Consider the following 22,857-nt stretch of genomic DNA (forward strand, 5'->3'; position numbering starts at 1 on the left):
GTACAAGTGGGGCAAAGACGCAGGTGTGTGGTCCATATTCCATACACTGATGCCTAAAATTAAGGCACGGCGGGGGTGGGGGGGGATGTGGGGAGCCTGGGTGGCTCAGTCTGTTAAGCTTCCGACTTTGGCTCCGGTCTGATCTCCCTTAGTGAGTTCGAGCCCCGTATTGGGCTCTGTGCTGACAGCTCAGAGCCTGGAGCCCGCTTCAGATTCTGTGTCTCTCTCTCTCTCTGACCCTCTCCCACTCACACTCTGTGTATGTCTCTCTCAAAAATAAATAAACATTAAAAAAATAAATAAATAAAATTAAGGCACTGGGTCTTCATTGGAACAAATGATTTTTTTCTTCCCCAAAGGGTCAACAGAGTTGTCTCATTACACTGCACATTGACCTTCTGTTTGAGTGGATACTGGTGGTTTTTCATATTTAACTAGCAAAACACATGAAAAAGGAAACTTTCGATATAGAACACCTAAGACTCATATGAGGACAAGACAATCTGGTTCTCTACAGGGGTGTGGAGCTGCCTGTCACTCTGATACCTTAGTTACTGAGGGGCCTAGAAGCTCAGAGCTAATAGGGACTCCCCTGCCATGGAAGGCGAAGCTGCCACCCCTCCCCCTGCCCCCGCCCCCCACCTCAGGCTGTGCCTGTCCTGCTGGAGAAAGACAGGTCTCCGGTTCCTGACTCCTGACTGCATCCACGGCATAGGTGGGTCCATCCACAGGGAGGGATGGGATGGACCGGATGAGAAGGTATCCCGACTCTGAAATCTGACAGGACACACATTCCAACATTAAATGAAATCAGATGCAAGAATCGGGAGACTTCATTTCTCCGTGGCCTTCTGACACTCTATTTTACTTCGGGTAAGAGAGTTAGTATTTCTGCGTCTGTTTTTCAAATGAAAAACTGCCTGAGTGCATTTTCCCCTAACTCAAAGTGGCCTGTACTGCGAAAGAAATAATAAATATAAAACTACGTTGAACTTTTTGGATGAAAGGCACTAGATGCGCTATTATGGTAATAATTACCGTTATTGACAGCCATAATTCAGACGCCCATGAGTTATATAATCTGGTCTGTTCTTCTAGCAACTTCTCTTGATTACCAGCATTATGATTTTAAATGTTTTGGATGTGTGGTCACTCTAAATATCTCCATTTGGCAAGAATACCACATAGCCATTAATTTAGAAAAGGGCAATAGCCACAGACTTCGCTAATCCTCTCCCTCTCAAATAGTCCTTTATAAATAATATGCTTTAATGGAATGAAGTTAACATCAATCCCCTCCAATTAACTAAAGCACTCAGCCTCAATACACTATCCATAAAATGGAGAGCTGGACTTTAAAGGACATCAGGTCTGCAAACCTTTTAAAAAAAAATACAGTTCAAAGACCAATGTAATTGAGTAAACCATTAAAAAAGGAGGACAGTAGTTTTAGGGCTTTTGCTTTTTCTCTGGTCTCTGGCTAATCATTGCTAACACCTGGCTGATTTTGTGGCTGTTGTCGACAAAAGCCACAGAGAGCTGAAAAGTGCTCTGGGGGGTCATCCCCGGCAAGACCCCCCACACTCAAAGATGCGATGAGGCCCTGCAAGGCAGAAGTCATTTTGCTGAGGGAGCGCACAAGATGGCAGCCAGCGTTTACCTGAACATGACGGGCAGCACTGTCCCGGATGAATGGTGGGGTTGCCACAGGCAGGCACCGGGCAGGTGATCAGAGCACACATTTCCCGTCCATTGTGACAGTAGCATTCCCGGCACCCGTCATGCCAGCTTTCCTCATTTTTATGATGATGGCCATCCATGGACAGACATGTGCCTGACAGGACAGGTGGCCCGGCTGAAGCAGGGACCTCTGGACAGACAGAAGGCAGCCTGGTCAAGCAGCAGCTACGGCACAGGAGAAACAGCCTGCAGTGTCCTCCCAGGTAATGCTACCCAGCCACCAAAAGTCACGTGTACAAAGGACAGCTCACGACACGGGAAAGGCTCACGAAAAGAATGTAAGTCAATATGCTCTCAATTTGGAAAAAAAAAGAAAAACAGGAAAAAAACTGGCAAATATGTTTCTCTATTGGCGGGATTACAGTTACTTTTACTCCTTTCATTCCTACTTGCTCATGTTTTATGCAGTAAACGAGCACTGATTTCACAGAAAATGGTATATTATATTCCATACATGCCAAATAGCCTCTCTAGAAGTCACCCAATGGGGAAATCCTGGGCCTCTTGAAACTAACAGATTTTTGTTCAATGGAACACAATTGAAGCAGTGACTAGATTTCTGTTTATTCTGATCCCTTAAGAACACTGTTAAGGTGGTAACTGTCTAACTTTGAAAAAAAAAAACACACAACAAACTTAGGGATCTTTTACTGCTGAGTAGGTGGATCACGCAGACAACTAAAACATACCGGAGTAGGTGCTGGGCTATGGGCAAAAGTGGCGGTCAGCGTGCATGTTCACGTGGGTTCAGGGACATCCCGGGAATGGGAAGTCTCAGGCAAAAGATATGCCCAGGCTTCATGCCTATCTAGAGGTGTAGGCTGGCATGTGCTTATTCAGCACGAGTTTAAACTGTCATCGCAAACCGTGTTACCAGAAAACACACAAGCAGGCTGCTTAGCCACACCCACCTGCATGGGCTCTGAAAAGGGCTCTTTGCTGCATCAATTCTATCAAGCCACTGCTGGACAGAGGCAGCCTCTATGGAGGTCAAGACAAAGGTGCTTTAGGCTAACGTTCCTAAGATGAGTGAAACTGAAGAGCTGAGAAGTCACTAATTTGGTGCAATATGCTTGGCTATTAGATGTTTATTTTAAATTCTATTCTGAGCTCTTATTCCAATGAGACATGAGGAAAAGGGAAGGTCCCATGGACAAGTGACATTTGTATCTGAGTAGACCATCATCACTGAAACTGTTCCATTTACATCATGTCCTCCTGTTCTTTGTTTCTGAGTCCTGTCTGCTGGGGGGGGGGGGGGGAGGGAAGGAGGGTCATGCGATCGCACTTACCTCTGCACTTGCAGATAAGACAGCCATGACTATCCTGCTGGAAACCCAAGGGGCAGATTTTACTGCATGGGAGCTCTGGGCATTTCTTACAGCGACAGATGTCACAGCCGTGCTTATTCTTCCTGGGTAATTAAAATTTTGTCAGAGGTCAGAAAATCCAAAAGTCTCAAATGATGCCCAAATGCTCCGATCAAGGGTCACTGAAGTGATACTGCTATGAAGCAGAATGACTTGACTTACGCTCTCCAAAACTCGTGGAGTGATGTGTAATTGGCTCTCTGTGGCCGTGACCGCCACCCACCCACGGCCAAGGTTTAGAATTGCCCAAGTACTAATGTGCTTCTGGGATGTGACCATCAGAACCCCAATGACATGACTGTTGTTTTAATTAGGAAAAGGAGTACCATGATATGAAAAAGACGGATGCATAATGCCATGAACAGGATGGTGAAGGATATATTGTTGGGCACTGCTAGAGGCCAGCACTGGGGCAAGAGTCCTTCGTTTGTCGGAGTAGGCCTTTCTCACGGACCACAATCTCTGAGAGATCTCAGACACCAGTAAAAATAGTAATGAGCGCTTCACTGAACTTAGGGAAGTCAGAAGGAGAACGTTAAGGCTCCACAGACCTGCGGATGCTATAGCCAAGAGTGAGAAAGAATCAAAGCTTTGAGAAACCCTGCCATCAGTGTCCACTCATTGTTTCACTCATTAGAAAATAATACCGACTCAGCAGTGCTCCGTACATGGGGTAGGACGGAAGCATGCAGGGTAAAGGAAAAAGACTGCATCAGTGATCTTTTTCCTTTAATAAACTAGAGTGCCTGAATTCTGTGATCAGAAAGATGATGTGAAATAAATAAATATGTGTTTATGAAATACATCACAGCAGTTTAAGTGGAGGTTTTTTTTTTTTTTAATTTTTTTTTCAACGTTTTTATTTTTATTTTTGGAACAGAGAGAGACAGAGCATGAACGGGGGAGGGGCAGAGAGAGAGGGAGACACAGAATCGGAAACAGGCTCCAGGCTCCGAGCCATCAGTCCAGAGCATGATGCGGGGCTCGAACGCACGGACCGTGAGATCGTGACCTGGCTGAAGTCGGACGCTTAACCGACTGCGCCACCCAGGCGCCCCAAGTGGAGGTTTTTTGAAAAGAAAAATTCTTAACAACCATTCCTTATTTTCTCTGAAAGGAGAATGTCACTGTCTATTACAGAGGAGCTCACTTTGTGTCCAACCAGCCACAGAAGTGAGTCTTCTCCTAGGCTCCACATCTCCTCTGCAGGCTCTGCCCTACTTGACTTAATGCGCCTCAGACAAGGAGGAGTTACTCTGTTTACCCTCAGGTTTCATCCCCATTAGCCCTAAGTGGCAACAGTGGTATCCAACTAAAAACAGAAAAAAGAGAAAAAAAATTCCTGTCTTCATCTTGGATAAATCAAGGAACTCCAAAAGAAGACAGCTCCATGGGAAACCCTCAGTATACCACTGCCCACGTGACAATTAAATTACAATCTGCTAAGTGAAATGAGAACCGAACACTAGGATCTTATTTATGCCACCATAATGAGACCAATGAATTAAATGAATTATTCATACTCATGTCAGACAGCATGTCACTTTTTAAGTTCTATTGAGGCTTTATCTGATTTGTTTGTTCACTCCTTTATGTATTATTATCTGTCCATCTACCCACCCAATCCTTCCGTAAGCCCTGGCTGCACACAGAGAGTAACAATCAACTCAGCAGGTATGTATAAGGGGCACTGATGGCCGCCTTCTTCATAATGCTCCCACATGGTGTCTGGCCAACGTTCCTCCTTCAGAGGGTGTCCTTGAAACACATGTTGTAGCTGAGGCAGTACTCATTTGTCTCTGCTGGTCCACCTGGTCTGCACTGAATGCTCTCACTGATAGGAACATGAAGTGGACCCCACAATCCTCTAAGAGATTTCTCTTCAAGGGGAAGGCTGGACTTGAATGCAGTCTTGGTTCTGAGCTGTCATAATACTGCAGCAGGTTGGCTGTAGTTACTATTACGATAATAACACTTTATTCTACATTAGCAGTGAAGCTAAGAAATAATTATACTTGTGCTGGTATCACAGTCACATTTTAGGATTAAGAACAATGATGGTTTATTTATTTGGGGACTTCCTAAGAATAGTGAGCACTCCTAATTTAACTATCTGATTAAAATTAGATTTAAAATTCTCCTAACCCTGCTAAACCAGAATTTCTAAGAGAAAGAATAAAAATGGTAACTAAAATGCCAGGCAAGAGATGATGGGTCTAAGTCCCTTATAATTACTAGCAATACACAAATATACCAAATTGGAAAGGCAGAAAGACAGGGAAGGGAACCAAGGGAAAAAAATGATAAAGCAAGATTATGACAGGTAAGTTTTTAGGGAACCAACAAAGCTGTAAGGGCAGAAAGAGACACTAATACAGACACTAAACAAATGTGAAGTGTCTTTATCTCCTGGGATAATCTAGATTTCCACGGGGTTTGACTCAACAAAGAATACTTGAAGATACAAATCATGGTTCTTATCTCTAAAGAAATTCATAAAATGTACTGGTCCTTAAAGAAAAAGTATGAACTACAGACCAGAACCAAGATAAAATACTGAGGCGTGGCCAATAAGCATGCTCCATATTGCCAACGAGCGGCTGTCCACTGAACTTAAAATACACATTAAATACATTATCACAAAATAGTCACTGGGGCAGTTATGAGAAGTTGTGGCACGTGTAATACTAGGACCTCATGACAATTCCCCACTGGCAGCGTCCAAAGGCCCTTGCTATGAGGCAGTCTCAGAGAAGAGGTCCAAAGGATAGTGGCCAGAAAGGCTCTGGTCCCTCTGCATAAAAAAGCAAAACTTGAGTGTTTATACCCCCTTTTTACTGTTCTCCGATTCACATAACAAAGCAAGCACAGATATTCTGGACTCTCAGCATCACTGATCCACACACACACACACACACACACACACACACACACACACACACGAAACAGCTAACAAAATAAGTGTGGACGTTTCATTAAGTTACAGATAGTTAAGACTAGATCCTCTGAATTAAATACTTACAGGTATCCAAATGGACAATACTTGTCACAGATGATGGGTCTGCACTTCTTGGGGCGTGGGCGGCACTGACAGATCTCACAGCTGTGGGCATCAGTCAGGAAGCCGAAGGGGCAGTCCAGAGTACACCCTCGCTTGAGCCCCGAGCACCGCTCTTCCCCTGTGAAGAAGCACAGAGGCCGTGAGGTGTTGTGGGACACACGGACACTTCTATACCTTCCCTAATCTTCCAGTCTCGCTCCACAGGTGTAAATGTCTCATGTCTCCCGCAGCATGAGGAAGTGGTTAAAGGTTACAGACCTGCTATTTCATGGTTCTCCCAACAGAACTCCGTGCAATACACAAAATGAAGCCCAACTTTGAACAATAGATTTCTGAAGCTCATTCCGATCTGGTGCTGAAGGGCAGGCTGGTAACTACAGCCTGAGGTGCAGGTGAAATGGAGTGTGATTTTTTTCACAAAATTTGTTCTTATATTATGAATTACCTCAAACTACTGTTTACCGTGTATTGTTAAAAGGTGAGAAGTAGAAACTTACACCCCAAATTTCATTATATATTTTTCTCCTAGTAAATGCTCACAATAACACATGTTCTTAAATGTTCATAGAGTGTTTTCTTGACGCATAGAGCATTAAGAAATGTTTTCTCTTATGAGTTTTAGATATTATCCCATGATACTGCATATTACATGTAGCCTAAAGGATTTCGTACCCTTTCTTTAAAAATAAGCCAGTCTTACCACATGATATAAAATGAAACAGTGTTTCATTTAGATATTTTTTCCCTACCATTGACAAATATCCAGGTATTAGGATAAGCTTAATTGGACACTAAAAAGTGTATGTGGCAAAAATGTCTACATTAATGTTTATTCACTATTTGAAATGTTCAAACTCTCCTCTGTTAGCAGAATTTGGAGTGATGTTTAACTGTCCCCAGTTAATTATAAGATTATTTTGGAGGGTAAGATACTATGGAGATTGGCCAAAGAAGCTAGTGGAGATATTAGCTTTGTAGAAGTCTTCTAAAAAGATTTCAAAAGGTGTGAGATAGGACTTCATATAGGGAATGAAAATGTTCCAGTAAGAAAAGCATGCCTGGGGGAGCACTAAGACAACCTGACGCCTCTTTGTATTGAATGTAGTCTGAAAGTCAACCAAATTTAAAGAGGCTGAGACAGTGATGGCAAAAGTACAGCAACTTTGGGGGCGCCTGGGTGGTGCAGTCAGTTGAGTGTCCAACTCTTGACTTCAGCTCAGGTCATGATCTCGCGGTACGTGAGTTTGAGCCCCGTGTGGGGCTCTGCACTGACAGTGTGGAGCCTGCTTGGGATGCTCTATCTTTCTCTCTCTCTCTCTCTGTCCCTCCCCCTCTCCCCCCCCCAGATAAATAAATAAACATTTAAAAAAAAAAAGTACAGCAATGTTTGATTCCTGCTCTGCATGGACTGGCAAGATGGGAAGCAGAAACTATTTTTGTCGGAATAATAAATGAATCTGTATTTTATATGGACACATTTTAAGCATAAATATTGTAAATAATGCATAGGTTACTAAGAAAAACAGATCATGTGACCCTCTGCAAACAAATCTTGTAATCTAAAATTAAACCTTGAACTACAATTAATAGGTGAGATGGGTTCATGTTTTACATAAATATTTTAAGATAGAATCTTTTGTGAATCTTAGCTGGCAAAACGCGAATATTTAATTTGCTATCTTTTATGGAGAAAAATGTGATTTATGGTATAATTTTCTACTTTGTCCTGATCATAAACCTTTCATTACACATATTTAATATAACCCCGTGGGTCTGTATCATACTGCGAAGCAACTGATTACTAATTTGCATCCTTAAAAGTGAAATTCTAAATGGCTCATTTAAAAATTTGTAATTATAGGATTTGAAAGGTCATCAGTTTTCATCTGTTTCCATCGTTAAGGGATGATGAAGGAGAGAGAAGACTTCAGAGCCACATTTCTTTCTCTGACAATGAAACAGAAGTTGTGAGCCCATTTTTCTATCACATGAAATTTTAAGTCATGACACCAAGCAAATTATGTTGGTATGAAATAGAGAAACTAAAAACGCTCTGAGAACGTCCCAGAGTCAGAATCCCTGGGGATTCAATTCCTTTGAACTTTGGATTCAGTGCATCTTTGTGCCTTAATATTTTTCTGCTCCTATAAAAAAGATGTTTTTCCATAGACTTCAATCCAGACTGGTTTTCACTCTTTTTTTTTTTATTTTTAAAAAATGTTTGTATTTACTTTTGAGAGAGAGACAGAGTGCAAGCAGGGGAGGGGCAGTGAGACAGGAGAGTGAAACACAGAATCTGAAGCAGGTTCCAGGCTCTGAGCTGTCAGCACAGAGCCCAATGCGGGGCTCAAACCCATGAACTATAAGCTCATGACCTGAGCTGAAGTTGGATGCTTAACCAACTGAGGCATCCGGGCGCCCTAGACTGGCTTTCACTCTGAAAGAAAGTTGTTCACCAAGCTGAAACTAACTGATAAAAGCTACATCAGTCTGGAACTACCTCTGCTCTGCAATGGAAGAGCATTTCAAACAAAGGCTGCTATGTTTACACAAACACACAGAGAACTCACAGACAGGAGATGGGCTACGCCACCTAGGGCAGGATGCTCTAATGTCGCCCTGGCTTGGGACTGCTCACTGGCCTGTTCTAGACTGGGCCTGTCTCGCTTCTGTTCCCCTAAGAGAAGGAGGCTCTAGGGTGGGGCCCTATTTTCTTACTTCTACAGCCTGGGTGCTACGATGGCGTTTAGAATGGAGTGAATGAACATGAATCGATCGATGTTCTTGCTATTTATCCCTCCACTCTCATCAAGGCTGCCATATTAAGAGAAAAATAAATAGGTCGAAAAAACTTACTCTGCTAGTATTTAAAGTCACCTAAAATACCGGCACTTGGTAACCATCTCAAAATACCATCTTCTATTATTTCTTCTTCTCAGAAAGAAAGAATATTAAAGACGGTAAGGTAGCCCTAGATCCATGTATCAATTATGGACTTTTCTTATTAGAAAGGTACCATCAAAGCAAACTTTTACATAAAGAGCAGAACAAAGTACAAATATCTCATTTATGAATGGGTGGGGGGGAGGGTTCAGTTTGCTTGAAAAGCTTTAGTACATCACTTGAGGCAACATGAAAGAAAGAATGGCGGCTTTATGTTCATAATTTTTCAGCATTATGACTTTACTATGATCTAAAAATGCTTTCTAATCCATAGGGGAAGATTCCTGAAGAGAAAGTGATAAATGATGGCCAAGTACAGAGCCTGTGCATTACGGCTGGTCGATAACAGCCACGTGGGAAACTGTTTACTCTGGAGAAAAAGCGCTGTTTGTTTCCAGGGCCGAAACGTGACACCACTGAATCAGTTCTTTATCACAAGTGAAAACCACGTAACTGCATGTAGTGCGCCACATGACCATGACCCGGGGCTGTGCTGCACTTCTCTGTGGCAGCTCTTCACACTCCTGGATACCGCCAACTCCCACTAACCTACCAGTTAAGGGCACCGTGAAGCCCCTGAGACTATTAAATAAAGAAATGCAACACGACAAACAGTTGTGCCAATCTTGACTTTGGTCTTTAGTTATTACTTTGGTTCTGAGTTACAATGAAAACATGGAGACTGCTTCCCTGTATTTAATGCTACAACCTTTAGATATTTGATTCGGATATATATTTCGTGAAAAATATGAAGCCTTTTTCTTCTTGCTAATATTCTATGCCTGCATCAGTTTCTGAATAAAAGCATTATTAACTCCTAGAATTACAGAATGTTAAAACTGGAAGAGAAATTAAAAATAATCCAGTGAAAACCACTTGATGTAAAGACGTGGAAAATAAGATGCCAAAAGATGGATGGCATTTAATTCATTTGCTACATAAAGTTCATATAGTGAGCTGAAGTGTACTGTGTCTATGTGACAGCAACAGACATTTTTGGTTAAAAAATAATGTTATTAACAGCTTATACCAATAAGTGTTAGGTTACTAATAGCACATCTAAATGATTTCGGTTTTAACTTCTGTTGCGATAGTACTTAAACATTTTCTACCATATTTCTTGTCCTTATTCTGAACAGGAGAAGATGAGTCGGAGATCATTTAAATTCTCTGTGTGCCTTTGATGTATGACTTTGTTGAGCAGTGTTATAAGAATATTATCTGTTACAGGTTAACATAGCAAAGCTGTAGTGTGTTCAAACAACACAGTATTTGGTCCTATACCTTCCATGAACTTTTTGGAAGACTCGTTACCACCGGGTTTTGATTTCAATGGAAAAGTGGTTATGTATATAATATGCTTGGTTATGTTGCACTATCATTACAGCATATTGGCATTATTACTAACATTAGTCGAGGCTAAGGCCCATTTTTATCTTTTCATATCCCTTGGCATAAGATGGGCCATCAACAAATGCTAGATGAAAAAAGAATGAACGAACAACAAAGCAATGAACAGGGGAAAATATTGATTTGGCACTGGTCTTATTTTAAGAAATCCTGATGCCAGGGGTCTATATAAACAAGGTCTAATCCCTAACAGAACACTTAGGTATGAATGGTTGGGGCTACTGCATGTGAAACGGGCTTTAACGGGATGCAAAAATAAATAAATAAATAAAAATAAATAAATAATAATAATGTAAGGGAGAAATGTAAACAAAATCAATACTTATCAAGTAGCTGTAATGGAAAAAAAACACACACTTAATGCCATCTTTTACTACAAGGAAGATTCCTTTTTCTAAAACCAGGTGAAAGAGAATGAAAATATTCAACTGCTAAAATTAAGAGGTAGAAGGAAAGCTGTTTGTGTGAGTGTCGTCAGAGGGCAGGAAGAACCAGAGCCAGGTCTGTGTTGGAACAAAGGAGGAGAAGCTGGGGGCTTTCCACTTCAGCTGGCTTGGGCTGACTCAGAAATGGATCTGTTATAAAACAGCTACCATTTTCTGTAAACAGAGTAACAATGCCCATATGCCAGCGAGTAAAGCTAGCTTTGCATTCACTGATTGATCCGGTCCTCAAAACAACCCATTAGTTAGGTATTATTATCCGCCTTCTACAGATGAGGACACAGAGCCTCAGAGAAGTAAAGCAACTTGACCTGACCAGCTAGATGCAGGTCAACCTGATGCAAGAGCCTGGGAGGACAGCTGGGCATGTACGGTCACAGGAGTCTGACAACTAAGGGTCTGACAGTTTGGTTTACTGTGACTCACATCTAAAAGGTGTGGCTCCCTAAGGTGTCCGGATTGCTAACGGGAGGGGAGTGAGAACAGAATGTTCACTCTAAAACTAGACTTCTGTATGATATAGACAAACTGACAAATTCTACTAGGTGTCTGATTATGGTCTTAGGTATATGGTGGCAGCAAGTGAGATAGCAGAAGAGTGACCTGGGTCAAGAATCTTGGTGTGACAAAAGGGATATGTGGTCAGAACAGCAAGATCTCAGAAAGGGATCTCAAACAAGAATGATGCCCAAAGGCATCCCCAATTCTGATGGCTCCTGGCTCGTTCACTCAAACACCCTCTGCTGAGTGTCCAGTGTGGTCCTGGGAGATGGGTCAGTTATTTCCCTCCTCTGGTGTGGGCATGTGCCTGGGCTCTTCTATAGGACCAAAGCTTCCTCTTCATCGGACTTACTTTTTTAAATTAAAGAATTTGACTCGAAATGGTGATATTTCATTAGTGTATTGGTTGTAGGTGGTTTCTTCTTAGGGGTGATCTTGCATTTTACTCATGTTTGTGGCATTAACACCTAGAACTGTACCTAGAACTCAGCAGGTGCTCTATCATATGAGGCAAAGGAAGAAAGGAGGGAGAAGGGAAGGAAGAAAGACCAGAGATCCCTGCAAGCAAACAAAATTTGCAAATAATGAACAGCTGATCAAGATTTCTATGTAAAAAAATGTTGACACAAAATGGAACACTCTCCTGTACATATTTCTTCCTCCACGTTAATGTGATGGAGGCTCCCAGCACATAATATGCACACATGTCCCTGTTATAAAGCCAGAAGATGACACTAACATGAAGACAGGCAGAAGAGAATTTTCCTAACAGTCTCACTTTGCAAAATGCCAGTGATCCATTTTTAACTTGCTTCAATGACAAATGAAGGAAAATGGTTTCCTTGGGCTTAACTACAAAGGGTTCCTTATGAAGGGCTGGGGGTCTTATATAAGCATAACCATGTTCCAAACAGCAAAGCCCAGATGAAGGCGGTAGGTGGGGAGATCAGGCACAATGAAATCTGTATTTTTAGACTTCAAAAAGTTCAGAAAAAAATTTAGGTATGCTCCCTTGATCACAAAGGTGTGCAGCTCAAGAGAGCTGAGAAGTATTAAAATATGAACTCTTCACAATACAATACCAATGATCTCGATGTTAGAAAATCTACGTTGGCCAGTGAAGCAAACACATGTGAATGTCAAGGCAGCTCCCTAATGAACTCAACTTTCCAAAGGGAGGTGATGAAGGCAGGACAGCCCCAATGAGTGGAGGCTTCTAGGACATTTAAAGGTGGTAACAACCACAATCACAACAACGGTTCTGTAAACTGCATTTTAGCACCAATTCCATCAGGCAGGCACAATGATGGTAACACTGACAACTGAAAAAAACTGAATTACTCAACTGTGATTTTCTGTCTTCCTCATCAAAAGTATTCTTATAGAAGAAGGCGTTGAACAATTAAGGTTAAGAAGACATAGGGGCGCCTGGGTGGCGCAGTCGGTTAAGCGTCCAACTTCAGCCAGGTCACGATCTCGTGGTCTGTGAGTTCGAGCCCCGCGTCAGGCTCTGGGCTGATGGCTCAGAGCCTGGAGCCTGTTTCCGATTCTGTGTCTCCCTCTCTCTGCCCCTCCCCCGTTCATGCTCTGTCTCTCTCTGTCCCAAAAATAAATAAACGTTGAAAAAAAAAATTAAAAAAAAAAAAAAAAGAAGACATAAAGCCCAAGATAACTGATAAATCAGAAAGTGAACATCTATATACGTTAAATAATTCCAAGCCTCTGAGCTCAGGATAATTACACCCAAAGGCTCACGGAGAACCTGCTTATTATAGAAGTATGGTCTATGTTTGAGAGATCAGAGAGAATGGAAAGAGATTTCAGAAAACTAAAGGAGGTCACCAAATGTTAATTCCAAAGGGACAGAAGAGGGGTGCCTGGATAGCTCAGTCGGTTGAGCATCCAACTCTTGATTTCGGCTCAGGTCATGATCTCAGTGTCGTGGGATCGAGCCCTAAGTGGGGCTTTGTGCTGAGGGTGGAGCCTGCTTGGGATTCTCTCTCTCTCTCCTTCGGCTCCTCTCCCCTGTTCATGCTCGCTCTCTCTCAAATAAAAAAAAATAAAAGGGACAAAGGATTCTAAAACTACAGAAACCAAGCTTGACATTCATGACTGAAAATTCTGTGGAAAGAACTGTTAAACATATGATTTGTGATATTTAGAAAAGAAAGCAATGACCACCGGTAGCCAGCATAGGTTCATGAAGAACAAGCCAGGCCCCATGCACTTCATTTTGTGTTTCAAACAGAATTTCCAGCAAAAGGGTGCTGCAAATATAATGCGCTTTGATTTCAGGTAAGATACAGACAGACTGTTTCACGAGATGATGGGACATGTTGTTAGCTGAGTAACTTCACTGAAAGAGTGAGGATTAGGGTTCAATGCCATTTTGCAGGAAGGTCTTTAGTGCTGTGTGGCTCTGTCCTTGGTTCTGTACAGTTTATTCCAGTTTGACAGTTTGCGTGAGGACACGTAAGTTATGCTTATCACATTATCAAGATTCAAAAATATTCCAAACAGTTGGAAAATGGTTTAAAACTTTCAGGATAATTTCTTATTTAATTTGGCCCTATATTTGTATCCTTTAAAAAAAATCAAATATTCAAATGTGGAACACATGGAGAACCACCTACCAGCAGCCAATGTAAAGGACACCGAGTGGTGCTAGCTAGCTATACTTGTAAACTCAGTATTACCCAACAATGTGCAATTCAAAGAGCTAATGCAAACTCAGGCCACACAATAGCACTGCATGGATCAGACCACATTCTAAAGTGTTCTATCTGTTTCTGGGCCACACACATTTACATAAGGAAAATGACATATTATGTCAAAAGATGGAAAGGACTAAGAAAGTCCAAAAACCCGTGTCACGTGTGGAATGGCTGAGAAGACTGAAAAGGCTTATTCCACTAGAAGAATCAGGAAGATTAAAAATCATTTTAAACAAGAAGGGCAATTTTTCCCCCCTCTGGAAGCAATGCAATATACTTACTCTCTAAAGTTTTGGAGGTCACGCATGACCTGGAGGCGTGACTGGAATCTACATATGAGCGAGCTGGGATCAACAGTGTGAAGCACATTCTAAGAATTATGGCTGCCACACACGGACTGTGTCACCCTCTGTGTGGGTGACCGCCTTGTCATCGCATGAGCCCAGCAAAGGTGTTACAGAGACAGCCGATAGGTGGTCGGAAAGAGGAAAGCCGTACCCCAAAGGCCTAAGGGCTGCACCCATGATGCAGCGGGACATGCGGAGTATCTGAACACAATGAAATGGGGGTGAAAACCAAGAGAAAGGAGAACCTCTTTTTCCCCAAATGACTGTGCATCTGTTTAAGTACAAATTTTTCTTTTCTTCTTTCAGGTTGCTAAGGGAATGCCTCAACAGGAATGAAAGAGATATTCAATCACCTAATATGCTTTGACAATATCACACGAGGCTCAGAAAAAGTAAAAAGTGCCGTCTTCGGCCGTCTACTTACTGTTTTTACACTGACAGGTTCGACAACCATTGTGATCAAGTTTGAAACCGTAAACACAGTCCTTCTCCGTCAGCGTGCAGTTTGGTAACTCCCCACATGCAGGTGGATCAATTGTGATGTAGGTTGGTTCTAATAATAATAATAATAATAATAATAATAATAATAATAATAGAAAAAAATCAATGAAACATGATTACCTCTTAGACGCTATTCAACCTTTGAAACCACACACTACTGCAGTTGCAAAAAAAAAAAATCAATAATTTTCATCAAACCCTAAGCTTTCACACTTTCATAATGTTCGTAAGCCCTGAAACAGAAAGATTTTTATTTAGATTCTTGAAAATTCCCAAACTTTATTTTTTACATTTGAACAATTCATGTATTTTTTGGTACCCTTACATAATACTTCCCTGTGGTCACCACTACGGAAAGCAGAGGGGAGATGCTAAATCAATTCCATGTAAATTGTCAACTTCTCTTTTATTTCTTCCTGATGTTTTCTGAGCGATCTATAAAAAATCAGGACATAGCTTCCAACGGTCCATCAGCTCTTCATTTTGCTACACTTCTGAAATCTGGATTTCCTATCATTTATGTGACACTTCTTCAATTATTACAAATGATATGATGGATCACAGGGACTGAGAACTTATCCTCGGGGCCCAGGGCTTATGGGAGTGGCAGAGTCAGACACAAGCAGTCAGCAGGAAGAGCGAGCAGCCCTTCTGGGAAGAGGTGCACAGAAGGAACCAAGGCCAAGGGTGAAGCTTTACCTTCCCTGCCATGTTAATAATGAAGAACTGTCCTGGGTCATAAGAGTAATTATACACTTATGTAAAGTGCATAATGGGTCTGTACAATGTTTGCAATGAATGTTCTTCATAAACGCCTTCAAGCCTCATCCCACTCCAGGGAGAGGAGCGCTATCGTTTTCCCCACTTTATGGGTGTGGAAATCTAGGATGCTCACATGTCCCAGATCACAGATAAGTGATGGGCCCAAGACTCGAACCCAGGCATTCTGGCTCCAAGGTCACAATCTTGGCTTCTGTGCAATACAAGGCCCACTGTAACGGTTCTTGTTTTGCAGTGCAGATAAGGGGCAATTTATATAACGTAAGATTTTGGGAAGGGTGCTGACAAAGGGAACAGGGCCACAGACATAGTTCTGTATCCTCTTTTTAATCAAAAGATACTATGAACTTCTTCAGAGTAAGCGGGTTCTCACAATCTTTGTGAAGAGCTAAGTACGGAATGTCTGTACCTATGTTTCCACAAATGGAAAATATGAGGTGCAGAGAGGGTGACTGGCTTATCTAAGTTTACATAGCAACCCAGTAGCAGGCTGGGAATAGAACAGAGGTTCCTGACCTCCTGTCCAACACTCTATCCATTAGTTCGCACTGTCTTCTCAAGTTTCATCTCCAGTTACCATGGAAGAGAGACTAAAATAAGGGTTTTAGCTGCCACTGCTAAGATCAAGAGTTCTAAATTTTTATCCATCTGCTAAAAGAGGCCGATGATTCAGCGCTTCACAGGTAGCGGGCAACTCTGACTTACGCAAGGGATGCTTTGATCGGCATTCTCCCAGTACAAATACGTATGAAGAGGGTATAGCACATTCTCTATTTCTACTGCAACATGGTTTGAAGCACATCTCCCTGAAATTTTTATATGAACTTTCCACTGCCGTAAAACTTCTGGTTTCCTTCCATCACTAAAGTATCCTTTCTCACAGGTAACTGTAAACATCAAAAAGTAGTTCTAAGTTGAGGCAAGTTTTAAGATACAGTGAATTAATTACAGCTGTGCTGCCTTCTTACATTCTTTTAAAATTTACTGTAAACATCTCTGGTTTTCAAAACTATATAGTTTTTTTTTAATCACTACTGTTATTAGTCACCCCAAATAAGGATTCCATTTCAGCTTTCAGCCACAAGACATCCAATGTTTTGTCAACATCATCCTGACCACAAACCTAAGACAGAACAGAGGAACTGTATCACCTTTAAGTAACCATGCTGTCAATTATCCCACAGAAAAAGGGGTTAGGTCTATGTTCTAGAGTGAGGAGAGCAAAAATCAGGGCTGGATTCTGAACTCTCTGTCCAATGCTTTAGGGAATGGCTGATGGGTACGAAACGTTTTGAGCGTGTCTACACGGGCCAAACAAAAGCTTGTATTCTTTACTGACACTTAAGTTTGTGAAAAACTTTTGCTTTAGAGAACGTATTATGGAAAAGCATATATTTGGGCAGATTACACTGAGGCTGGAAATGCATCATGGAATTTTACTTTCAGTGAATTTTAGGGATTTATTAAGAGAATTAATAGTGAGGTACATGATATTTTTGATACTTATCATGATTAATGGATGAGATCAGAATTGTGATCTGTGGCTAGAAAGGAAAAGGAAAAAGTAACAGAGTTGTTGGGGATCAGAACAGCAACACTGACCTGAACAGTCCCACACCTTATCCAAATAGCTTCATCAGCTAGGGGGTGTGTGTGTGTGTGTGTGTGTGTGTGTGTGTGTGTGTGTGTGTGTAGTCATGGATGTACATCAAGCACAAATTTCTCCAGGAGAGGAAATACAACATTTTCCCTACATGTTTCCCTACAACATTCAGGATAATAGCTTTTGCTCAGTTTAATAAGTTAAAAGAAAATGCATAGAAAGGCTGTTTACTAGGTGCTGGTCCTGAAATGCTGCATTGTAAATATTTTAGATAAAACAAGTCCTACTGGATGTCTTCCAGGACTCAGATAATATGGTAGAATGCAAGAAGCAAAAAATTTTCTGCCTTTAACATTGTATTTCCCCTTCATTTATGATGCATTAGGTGGAAGAAATTGGGAAGTATATACATTTCAAATTATGTCTCCCTCAATATTTAATATTAAAACACAGAAAAACTCAACAAAACCATTTACTCATGAAAATTGTCAATTTACTTGAGAGCTATTCAATTTCCACTCAATAGGCTAGGCTGAATACAACAACACTCACTGTGATATATTCAATACAGACAGAAGTCTAACTGTTTTTAGAAAGCATTTTAACATTTGTCATCTCGTTTCAGGACATTTAACAAGTAAGTAGTGTTTTCCTGTTCAAGTACAAACTGGAACAAATTTTAAAAGCCTTTTGAGGGTGGTGATGCACGATTCTGGGGGGTACTTACTGCTGGTTTCCTAGGTCACTGGAGGAAATGGTGATCTGTAAGAGACACATGCGTAGACAACTAGCTGTCTAACATTTCGTCTGAAGTCATGCATTACCGTTCTATTACCTTCCATCATTCTCTCAACATTTTAGTGCCTAGTGTCCTACCCTGTGGGCCCTCTCTATACTAGAGTTCTGTAAGAACAATGTCACAACAGGAATATGCAACTACAAGTTAACTAGCAAAAAGTCTGCTATCACCATAAACGGATCTGAGAGTTTTCTCTCAGTCAGTCCAATACACTCACATGTAATCTCTGAAGTGGTCCTATTACTAACACCAGAGCAGTGTTTTGAGAAAGAAAGACTACTGCAATTCAATTTCTTATTCCAAATAATGAACCCAAAGTGAGACCCATGGGATACCATCCTGAATTAGAGCGTTTAAAATCAACGTTACATTTACAGTCCTTACAGGGCAAGATTGTTTGCAAAGTTCCTATCCAAGGAAGTGCTTGGTGTGGGAAGAGGGAATTTTAAAGAATCTAGAATTGTGGTATCATAGCATGATTGTTTCTAATCCATATACATCAAGAAGCTCGAGGAGGTGTTAGTGAGGTTTGGGAAACGTGCATGCGGCTTGTTAGAGCATCTTTAACTATGTGTATCAGGAACTGCTATTACCTCCCAGTTTCTCTGAGCAACAGTGTTCTCAATATGGAGGATATCCTGATGAGTCTTGGCCCCAAGACCAGAAGATTCTCATGTAAATCCTGCGTGTCTATGCTCTTTTATGACATGGGATACGGTATTGAAGTGATAGTCCAGAACGTACGTGCCTTTCTAGAAGGATGATGGTGATGCTGTACCCTCAGCAGGTTTGGGGATTATCTGTTGAACAGAGTCTTGCTAAGACTTTTGGAGACACTGATGCATCATGGTAAATGATGCCTGTCACGTGGAGCAAAGAAAACTGTCCCCCTTCAAACCCGTTGGGTGGAGATGTGTTAGTGGGCCCCTTTCACAGGAGAGCAATGGTCTTGGGTCTCCTCACTGAGGAGAATGAGAAAACACTTGCACAAACGTGGGTATCTGGCAAGGGGAAGTTCAGTGAAGTACTGCTTACAGGATCAGCCTGAAATTCCATCTCATCTTGTATTGAATCAGCTGAGGAATTAAAGAAATACCTTAATGTCCTCCAAAGGAAGAAGGCTTGAAACAGCAGGAATTCATTGTCTTTGGCTACAACTATTTCTAAAGGGAACCCTGGAACAGCTTCTTTGTGGAGAAGAATTCTAGAAATATTTTCTGAGCCTAGAAGCAATAAAGAACAAAAATGGGTGTTTGTTACATCTACATCCAGTTTGCTTGCTGTTTCCGACCCCGCATCTGAGTGGGGGTCGCTGCTCTCCTCAGCCTGTTTTCCTCAATGATTTTCAGAGTACCTCACACTGTCCAGAAGAGCTATTTTTACAAGAACCCTTGGGGTTGTGTCAGGAGTCCAGATGTTCAGTCACCAATTCTTATCCTAAGTCTTAGAGAACAAAATTCTGGAAGGAAACCTGTAATATGCAGTAACATAAACACATACTGCTTTTTAATTTTACATTTATTTAAAATTTAGGAATAGCTATTTTTCATATCTCAGGAAGCCCAACAAAGTCCTTTACTAGTAAAAATATTTCCAGGAAAACATTCATATTTTTTTGAGATTCCGAGAGCCTCACAAACTAGGTTTCTGAAGAACACCACCAATATTTTACATCGATGTTCAAGTATTTCTTAGGAGCAATTTTATCTACTCAGTGGACATGGTAAGGCACTGTGGTCATAGTTAATCCGATCAAGAGTACAAAGTTAAAATAAAATCATTATTTTAACTCCTAGGCCATAGTACTAGACTGTAAAATAATTATATTTGATTATTCAGGAAATACAAATGTGTTAAGCAAATCTATACTCTCTACTTTTTTGCTTTTTGTTATTTTATTTTACAGAAAATTCTCCACAAAGAAAAGGAAGAAGATGAAACCAATTTAACCTTGTAAGATGTTGATATAAAGTTTTAATATCAGTCCTTTCGTCCTGTCAGATAGTTTAACATATTTGGGACAACAACAACAAAAGAATATATTTTGGCCTTCCGTTATTTTAAAACGTGTAATAATCATGTGAATTTGCTCCTGAAATAATTTATATAATCACTAGTTTGTTCTGTTTCGAGCAGCTATAGGTTAAATGAAAATGTTAATAGATGCTTTTAACTTGGTGTCTAATCTGTATTACTCCACTGAACTTCTGGTTTTGAAATAATGCAAACAAGGCTCTTCTCATTACCTTGATTACTATGAGCTGTTTATCTCCCGCAAATAATACTAATTATCTCCATTGAGAAAGGTGTGAAGCACTCTTTCTGATTAGCAACCCTGGGAAGGCTGACAGCCAATTAGTAGCTCTTGAGTCTGGGCGGGTGACCGGAGAAGGACATTTGTGGAAGACAAGCAGAGCCATCCCTTCTGGGTCTGTTGGAAGCACCGCCTTGGATACGGGGTCATTAGCTCTAGCTGCAGATTTCAATCTTCTCTAGGAGTCCTGCCCCACCCTGCTGCAGTCTGGGTGCGAGGCAGGTCTGGGGGCGCCTGGCTGCAGGCAGAAGCTGTCTGCCAGCACCCTTGATTGCTGCGAACACATGAACGCATACATGTGGGTGTGCGCACATGCTAAGAGAAGTCTTTCTGGAAAAACATCAATACGGGCAAATTTCTAGAAAAAGTAGGTTTTTTTTTTTTTTTAAGGTAGATTCATTCTAACATTTCTTTTGTAAGCTAAAATTTTCAAGTAGAAGTAACAAAACAAATGAGGTTTATTCCTGTCTCTTATTTACCTTTCCTTTTGGACTTTAATAATGGCTTGCATAATGTTACATGGCTCTTGTCTATAAATTCACAAGCCTGCTTATTCAGTTGTGAGGCAAAGATGAACAATTATCTTTGCAGACCTACTTCAGGTATTCTCTTAAGATTTTTTTCAAATTAATTTAATTATTTACTTATTTGGGGCTGGACTTGGTTAAGCCATGTGAATATCTAATGAATGTGGGAAAATTCCAAAGCTTCGCTCACTTTCTAAGGCTAAATATGTCAGGTCTCCTATAGCCTACCAGTTGCTGTTGGCCTGGCCAGGGCCATAAAACTGGAGATAAAGTTGGACAAGACAGAACCAAAGGAGATAGCTTATCTGTTTTGCTGTGTCTTCATATGTCATTCTGTTAACCACAGTCGCTTTTCAAAGGTGACCACAGTCAGAATACCAGTCCAATAAATCACCAAACTGTCAACATAATTACTGCCTGGGAAGAGAAGTACAGTAAAGATGAAATTTTCCCAAATGAAGCTGCAGGGGAAACTATTAATGTAGACAAGAAGAAGAAAAAGATTGAGGATACAAAAATGTCCTCATCTGGAAGGTGGGGATTTCCATGGGGTATGAATGTGTATTTAGGAAAATCTCATTAAGTCATGGAAAAAAATCTACAACTGGAGTTTTCAAATTCTTTCAGCCACTACATACTTAGTGATCCTTTTTTCTTTTGTATATATTTCTCATAACAACACCTACATCCTTGTAATTTCTAAAGTACTTATCACAAAGCAGTTTCTTTATTTTAAAATGAATGGTGTGAAAATGTTCCCAAGATTCATATTATTTTAAGGTCAGATAGAGAAGGGACCGTATATTTACTTTAGACCTATTTATTAACTTTGTATGCTTTTTCTCAGTGTCTCAGCACTGAGAACAGAGCCAGGAGCTGTTGGAGATATTTTTCTTCCTTTATCAATCTCATGTTTAATAGGAAAAGACAGTAGTATGATTCTGAGGTTATTATTAAAAGACCACAAAAGACAAATAAAAAAAAAAATTTAAACAGAGCGGGCTATCTTTTTCCAGGAATTCAAGTTGAGAGAGCTCGTAAAATGATTGGATTCCAAGAATAATTTGGATCTTTTATACTAGTCTTATATTTTATTATTATATTACTTTTATTGTTCATTTTCCTAGAGAACGTATCTTGGTAATCTTTAACCAGAAATAACATGTGACATTTGTAAATACACTTGTATATGTGTGTGTATACACACATTTTAAGAGCTATATTGAACTTAGGTGTGTCAGGCGGTCAGAATTTTGGTATCTTAACCCAACCCTCTGGGAAATGGCCAAGGAGCAGAGAGGAAAGGTCCCTGCATTAGGAGCACCGGTTTATTCATGGCTTATAACCTTAGCACCAAGCACAGAACTTGGCCTACAGTCGTGCTAAATGAATGAATAAAAAGAAAAAAAGAAAAAAAGAAAAAAAGACATCTGGGCACTGAAAGTCAGAGCACATTTTTTGAGGAAGAAGGGCTCCCACTCAAGATTGTCCTTAACAAGCTGAATCTCCAATTTCCTCCTACCTTTTGGAGGACTGGACAGGAAGTTCCTTAGGATCCTCATGGCTGTGCTGGTCCCTTACACAGGTATTCAATAAATGAGCTTCTCTCAAGCAGCAAGCTAGACCAGAATGCTGCTGTGAACCAGACACTCTAATAATAGTGAAACCAGAGTGAAAATCCCCAAACCCAAGCAGTCTGAGAAACCCAGTGATGATACTCCATTGCCTACAATAGGTTAAATTATGACCTGTACCTTTGGCTTGAGAAGGCACACAGGTATACAAAACATTGTAGGTCTCCCTT

The 22,857-nt window shown here is 40.8% G+C and overlaps 1 protein-coding gene across 3 annotated transcripts in view; it reads right to left on the reverse strand.

Annotated features, from left to right (window-relative positions):
• Positions 1–22,857, reverse strand: part of CRIM1 (cysteine rich transmembrane BMP regulator 1) — a 192,885-nt gene that overhangs the window by 38,156 nt on the left and 131,872 nt on the right. For 2 of the 3 annotated variants that reach the window (XM_023251961.2, XM_023251963.2), the window contains exons 8-11: positions 14,954–15,082; positions 6,133–6,289; positions 3,033–3,154; positions 1,661–1,870 (exon numbers count right to left, since the gene is read on the reverse strand). In XM_023251961.2, coding sequence (XP_023107729.2) covers positions 1,661–1,870; positions 3,033–3,154; positions 6,133–6,289; positions 14,954–15,082 — 618 coding nt within the window. The remainder of the gene's footprint in view (positions 1–1,660; positions 1,871–3,032; positions 3,155–6,132; positions 6,290–14,953; positions 15,083–22,857) is intronic. The other variant, XM_023251962.2, reaches the window with a different exon arrangement.

The sequence above is a fragment of the Felis catus genome, chromosome A3 (genome assembly GCF_018350175.1).
Source record: "Felis catus isolate Fca126 chromosome A3, F.catus_Fca126_mat1.0, whole genome shotgun sequence".
In the NCBI taxonomy this organism is placed as follows: Eukaryota; Metazoa; Chordata; class Mammalia; order Carnivora; family Felidae; genus Felis; species Felis catus.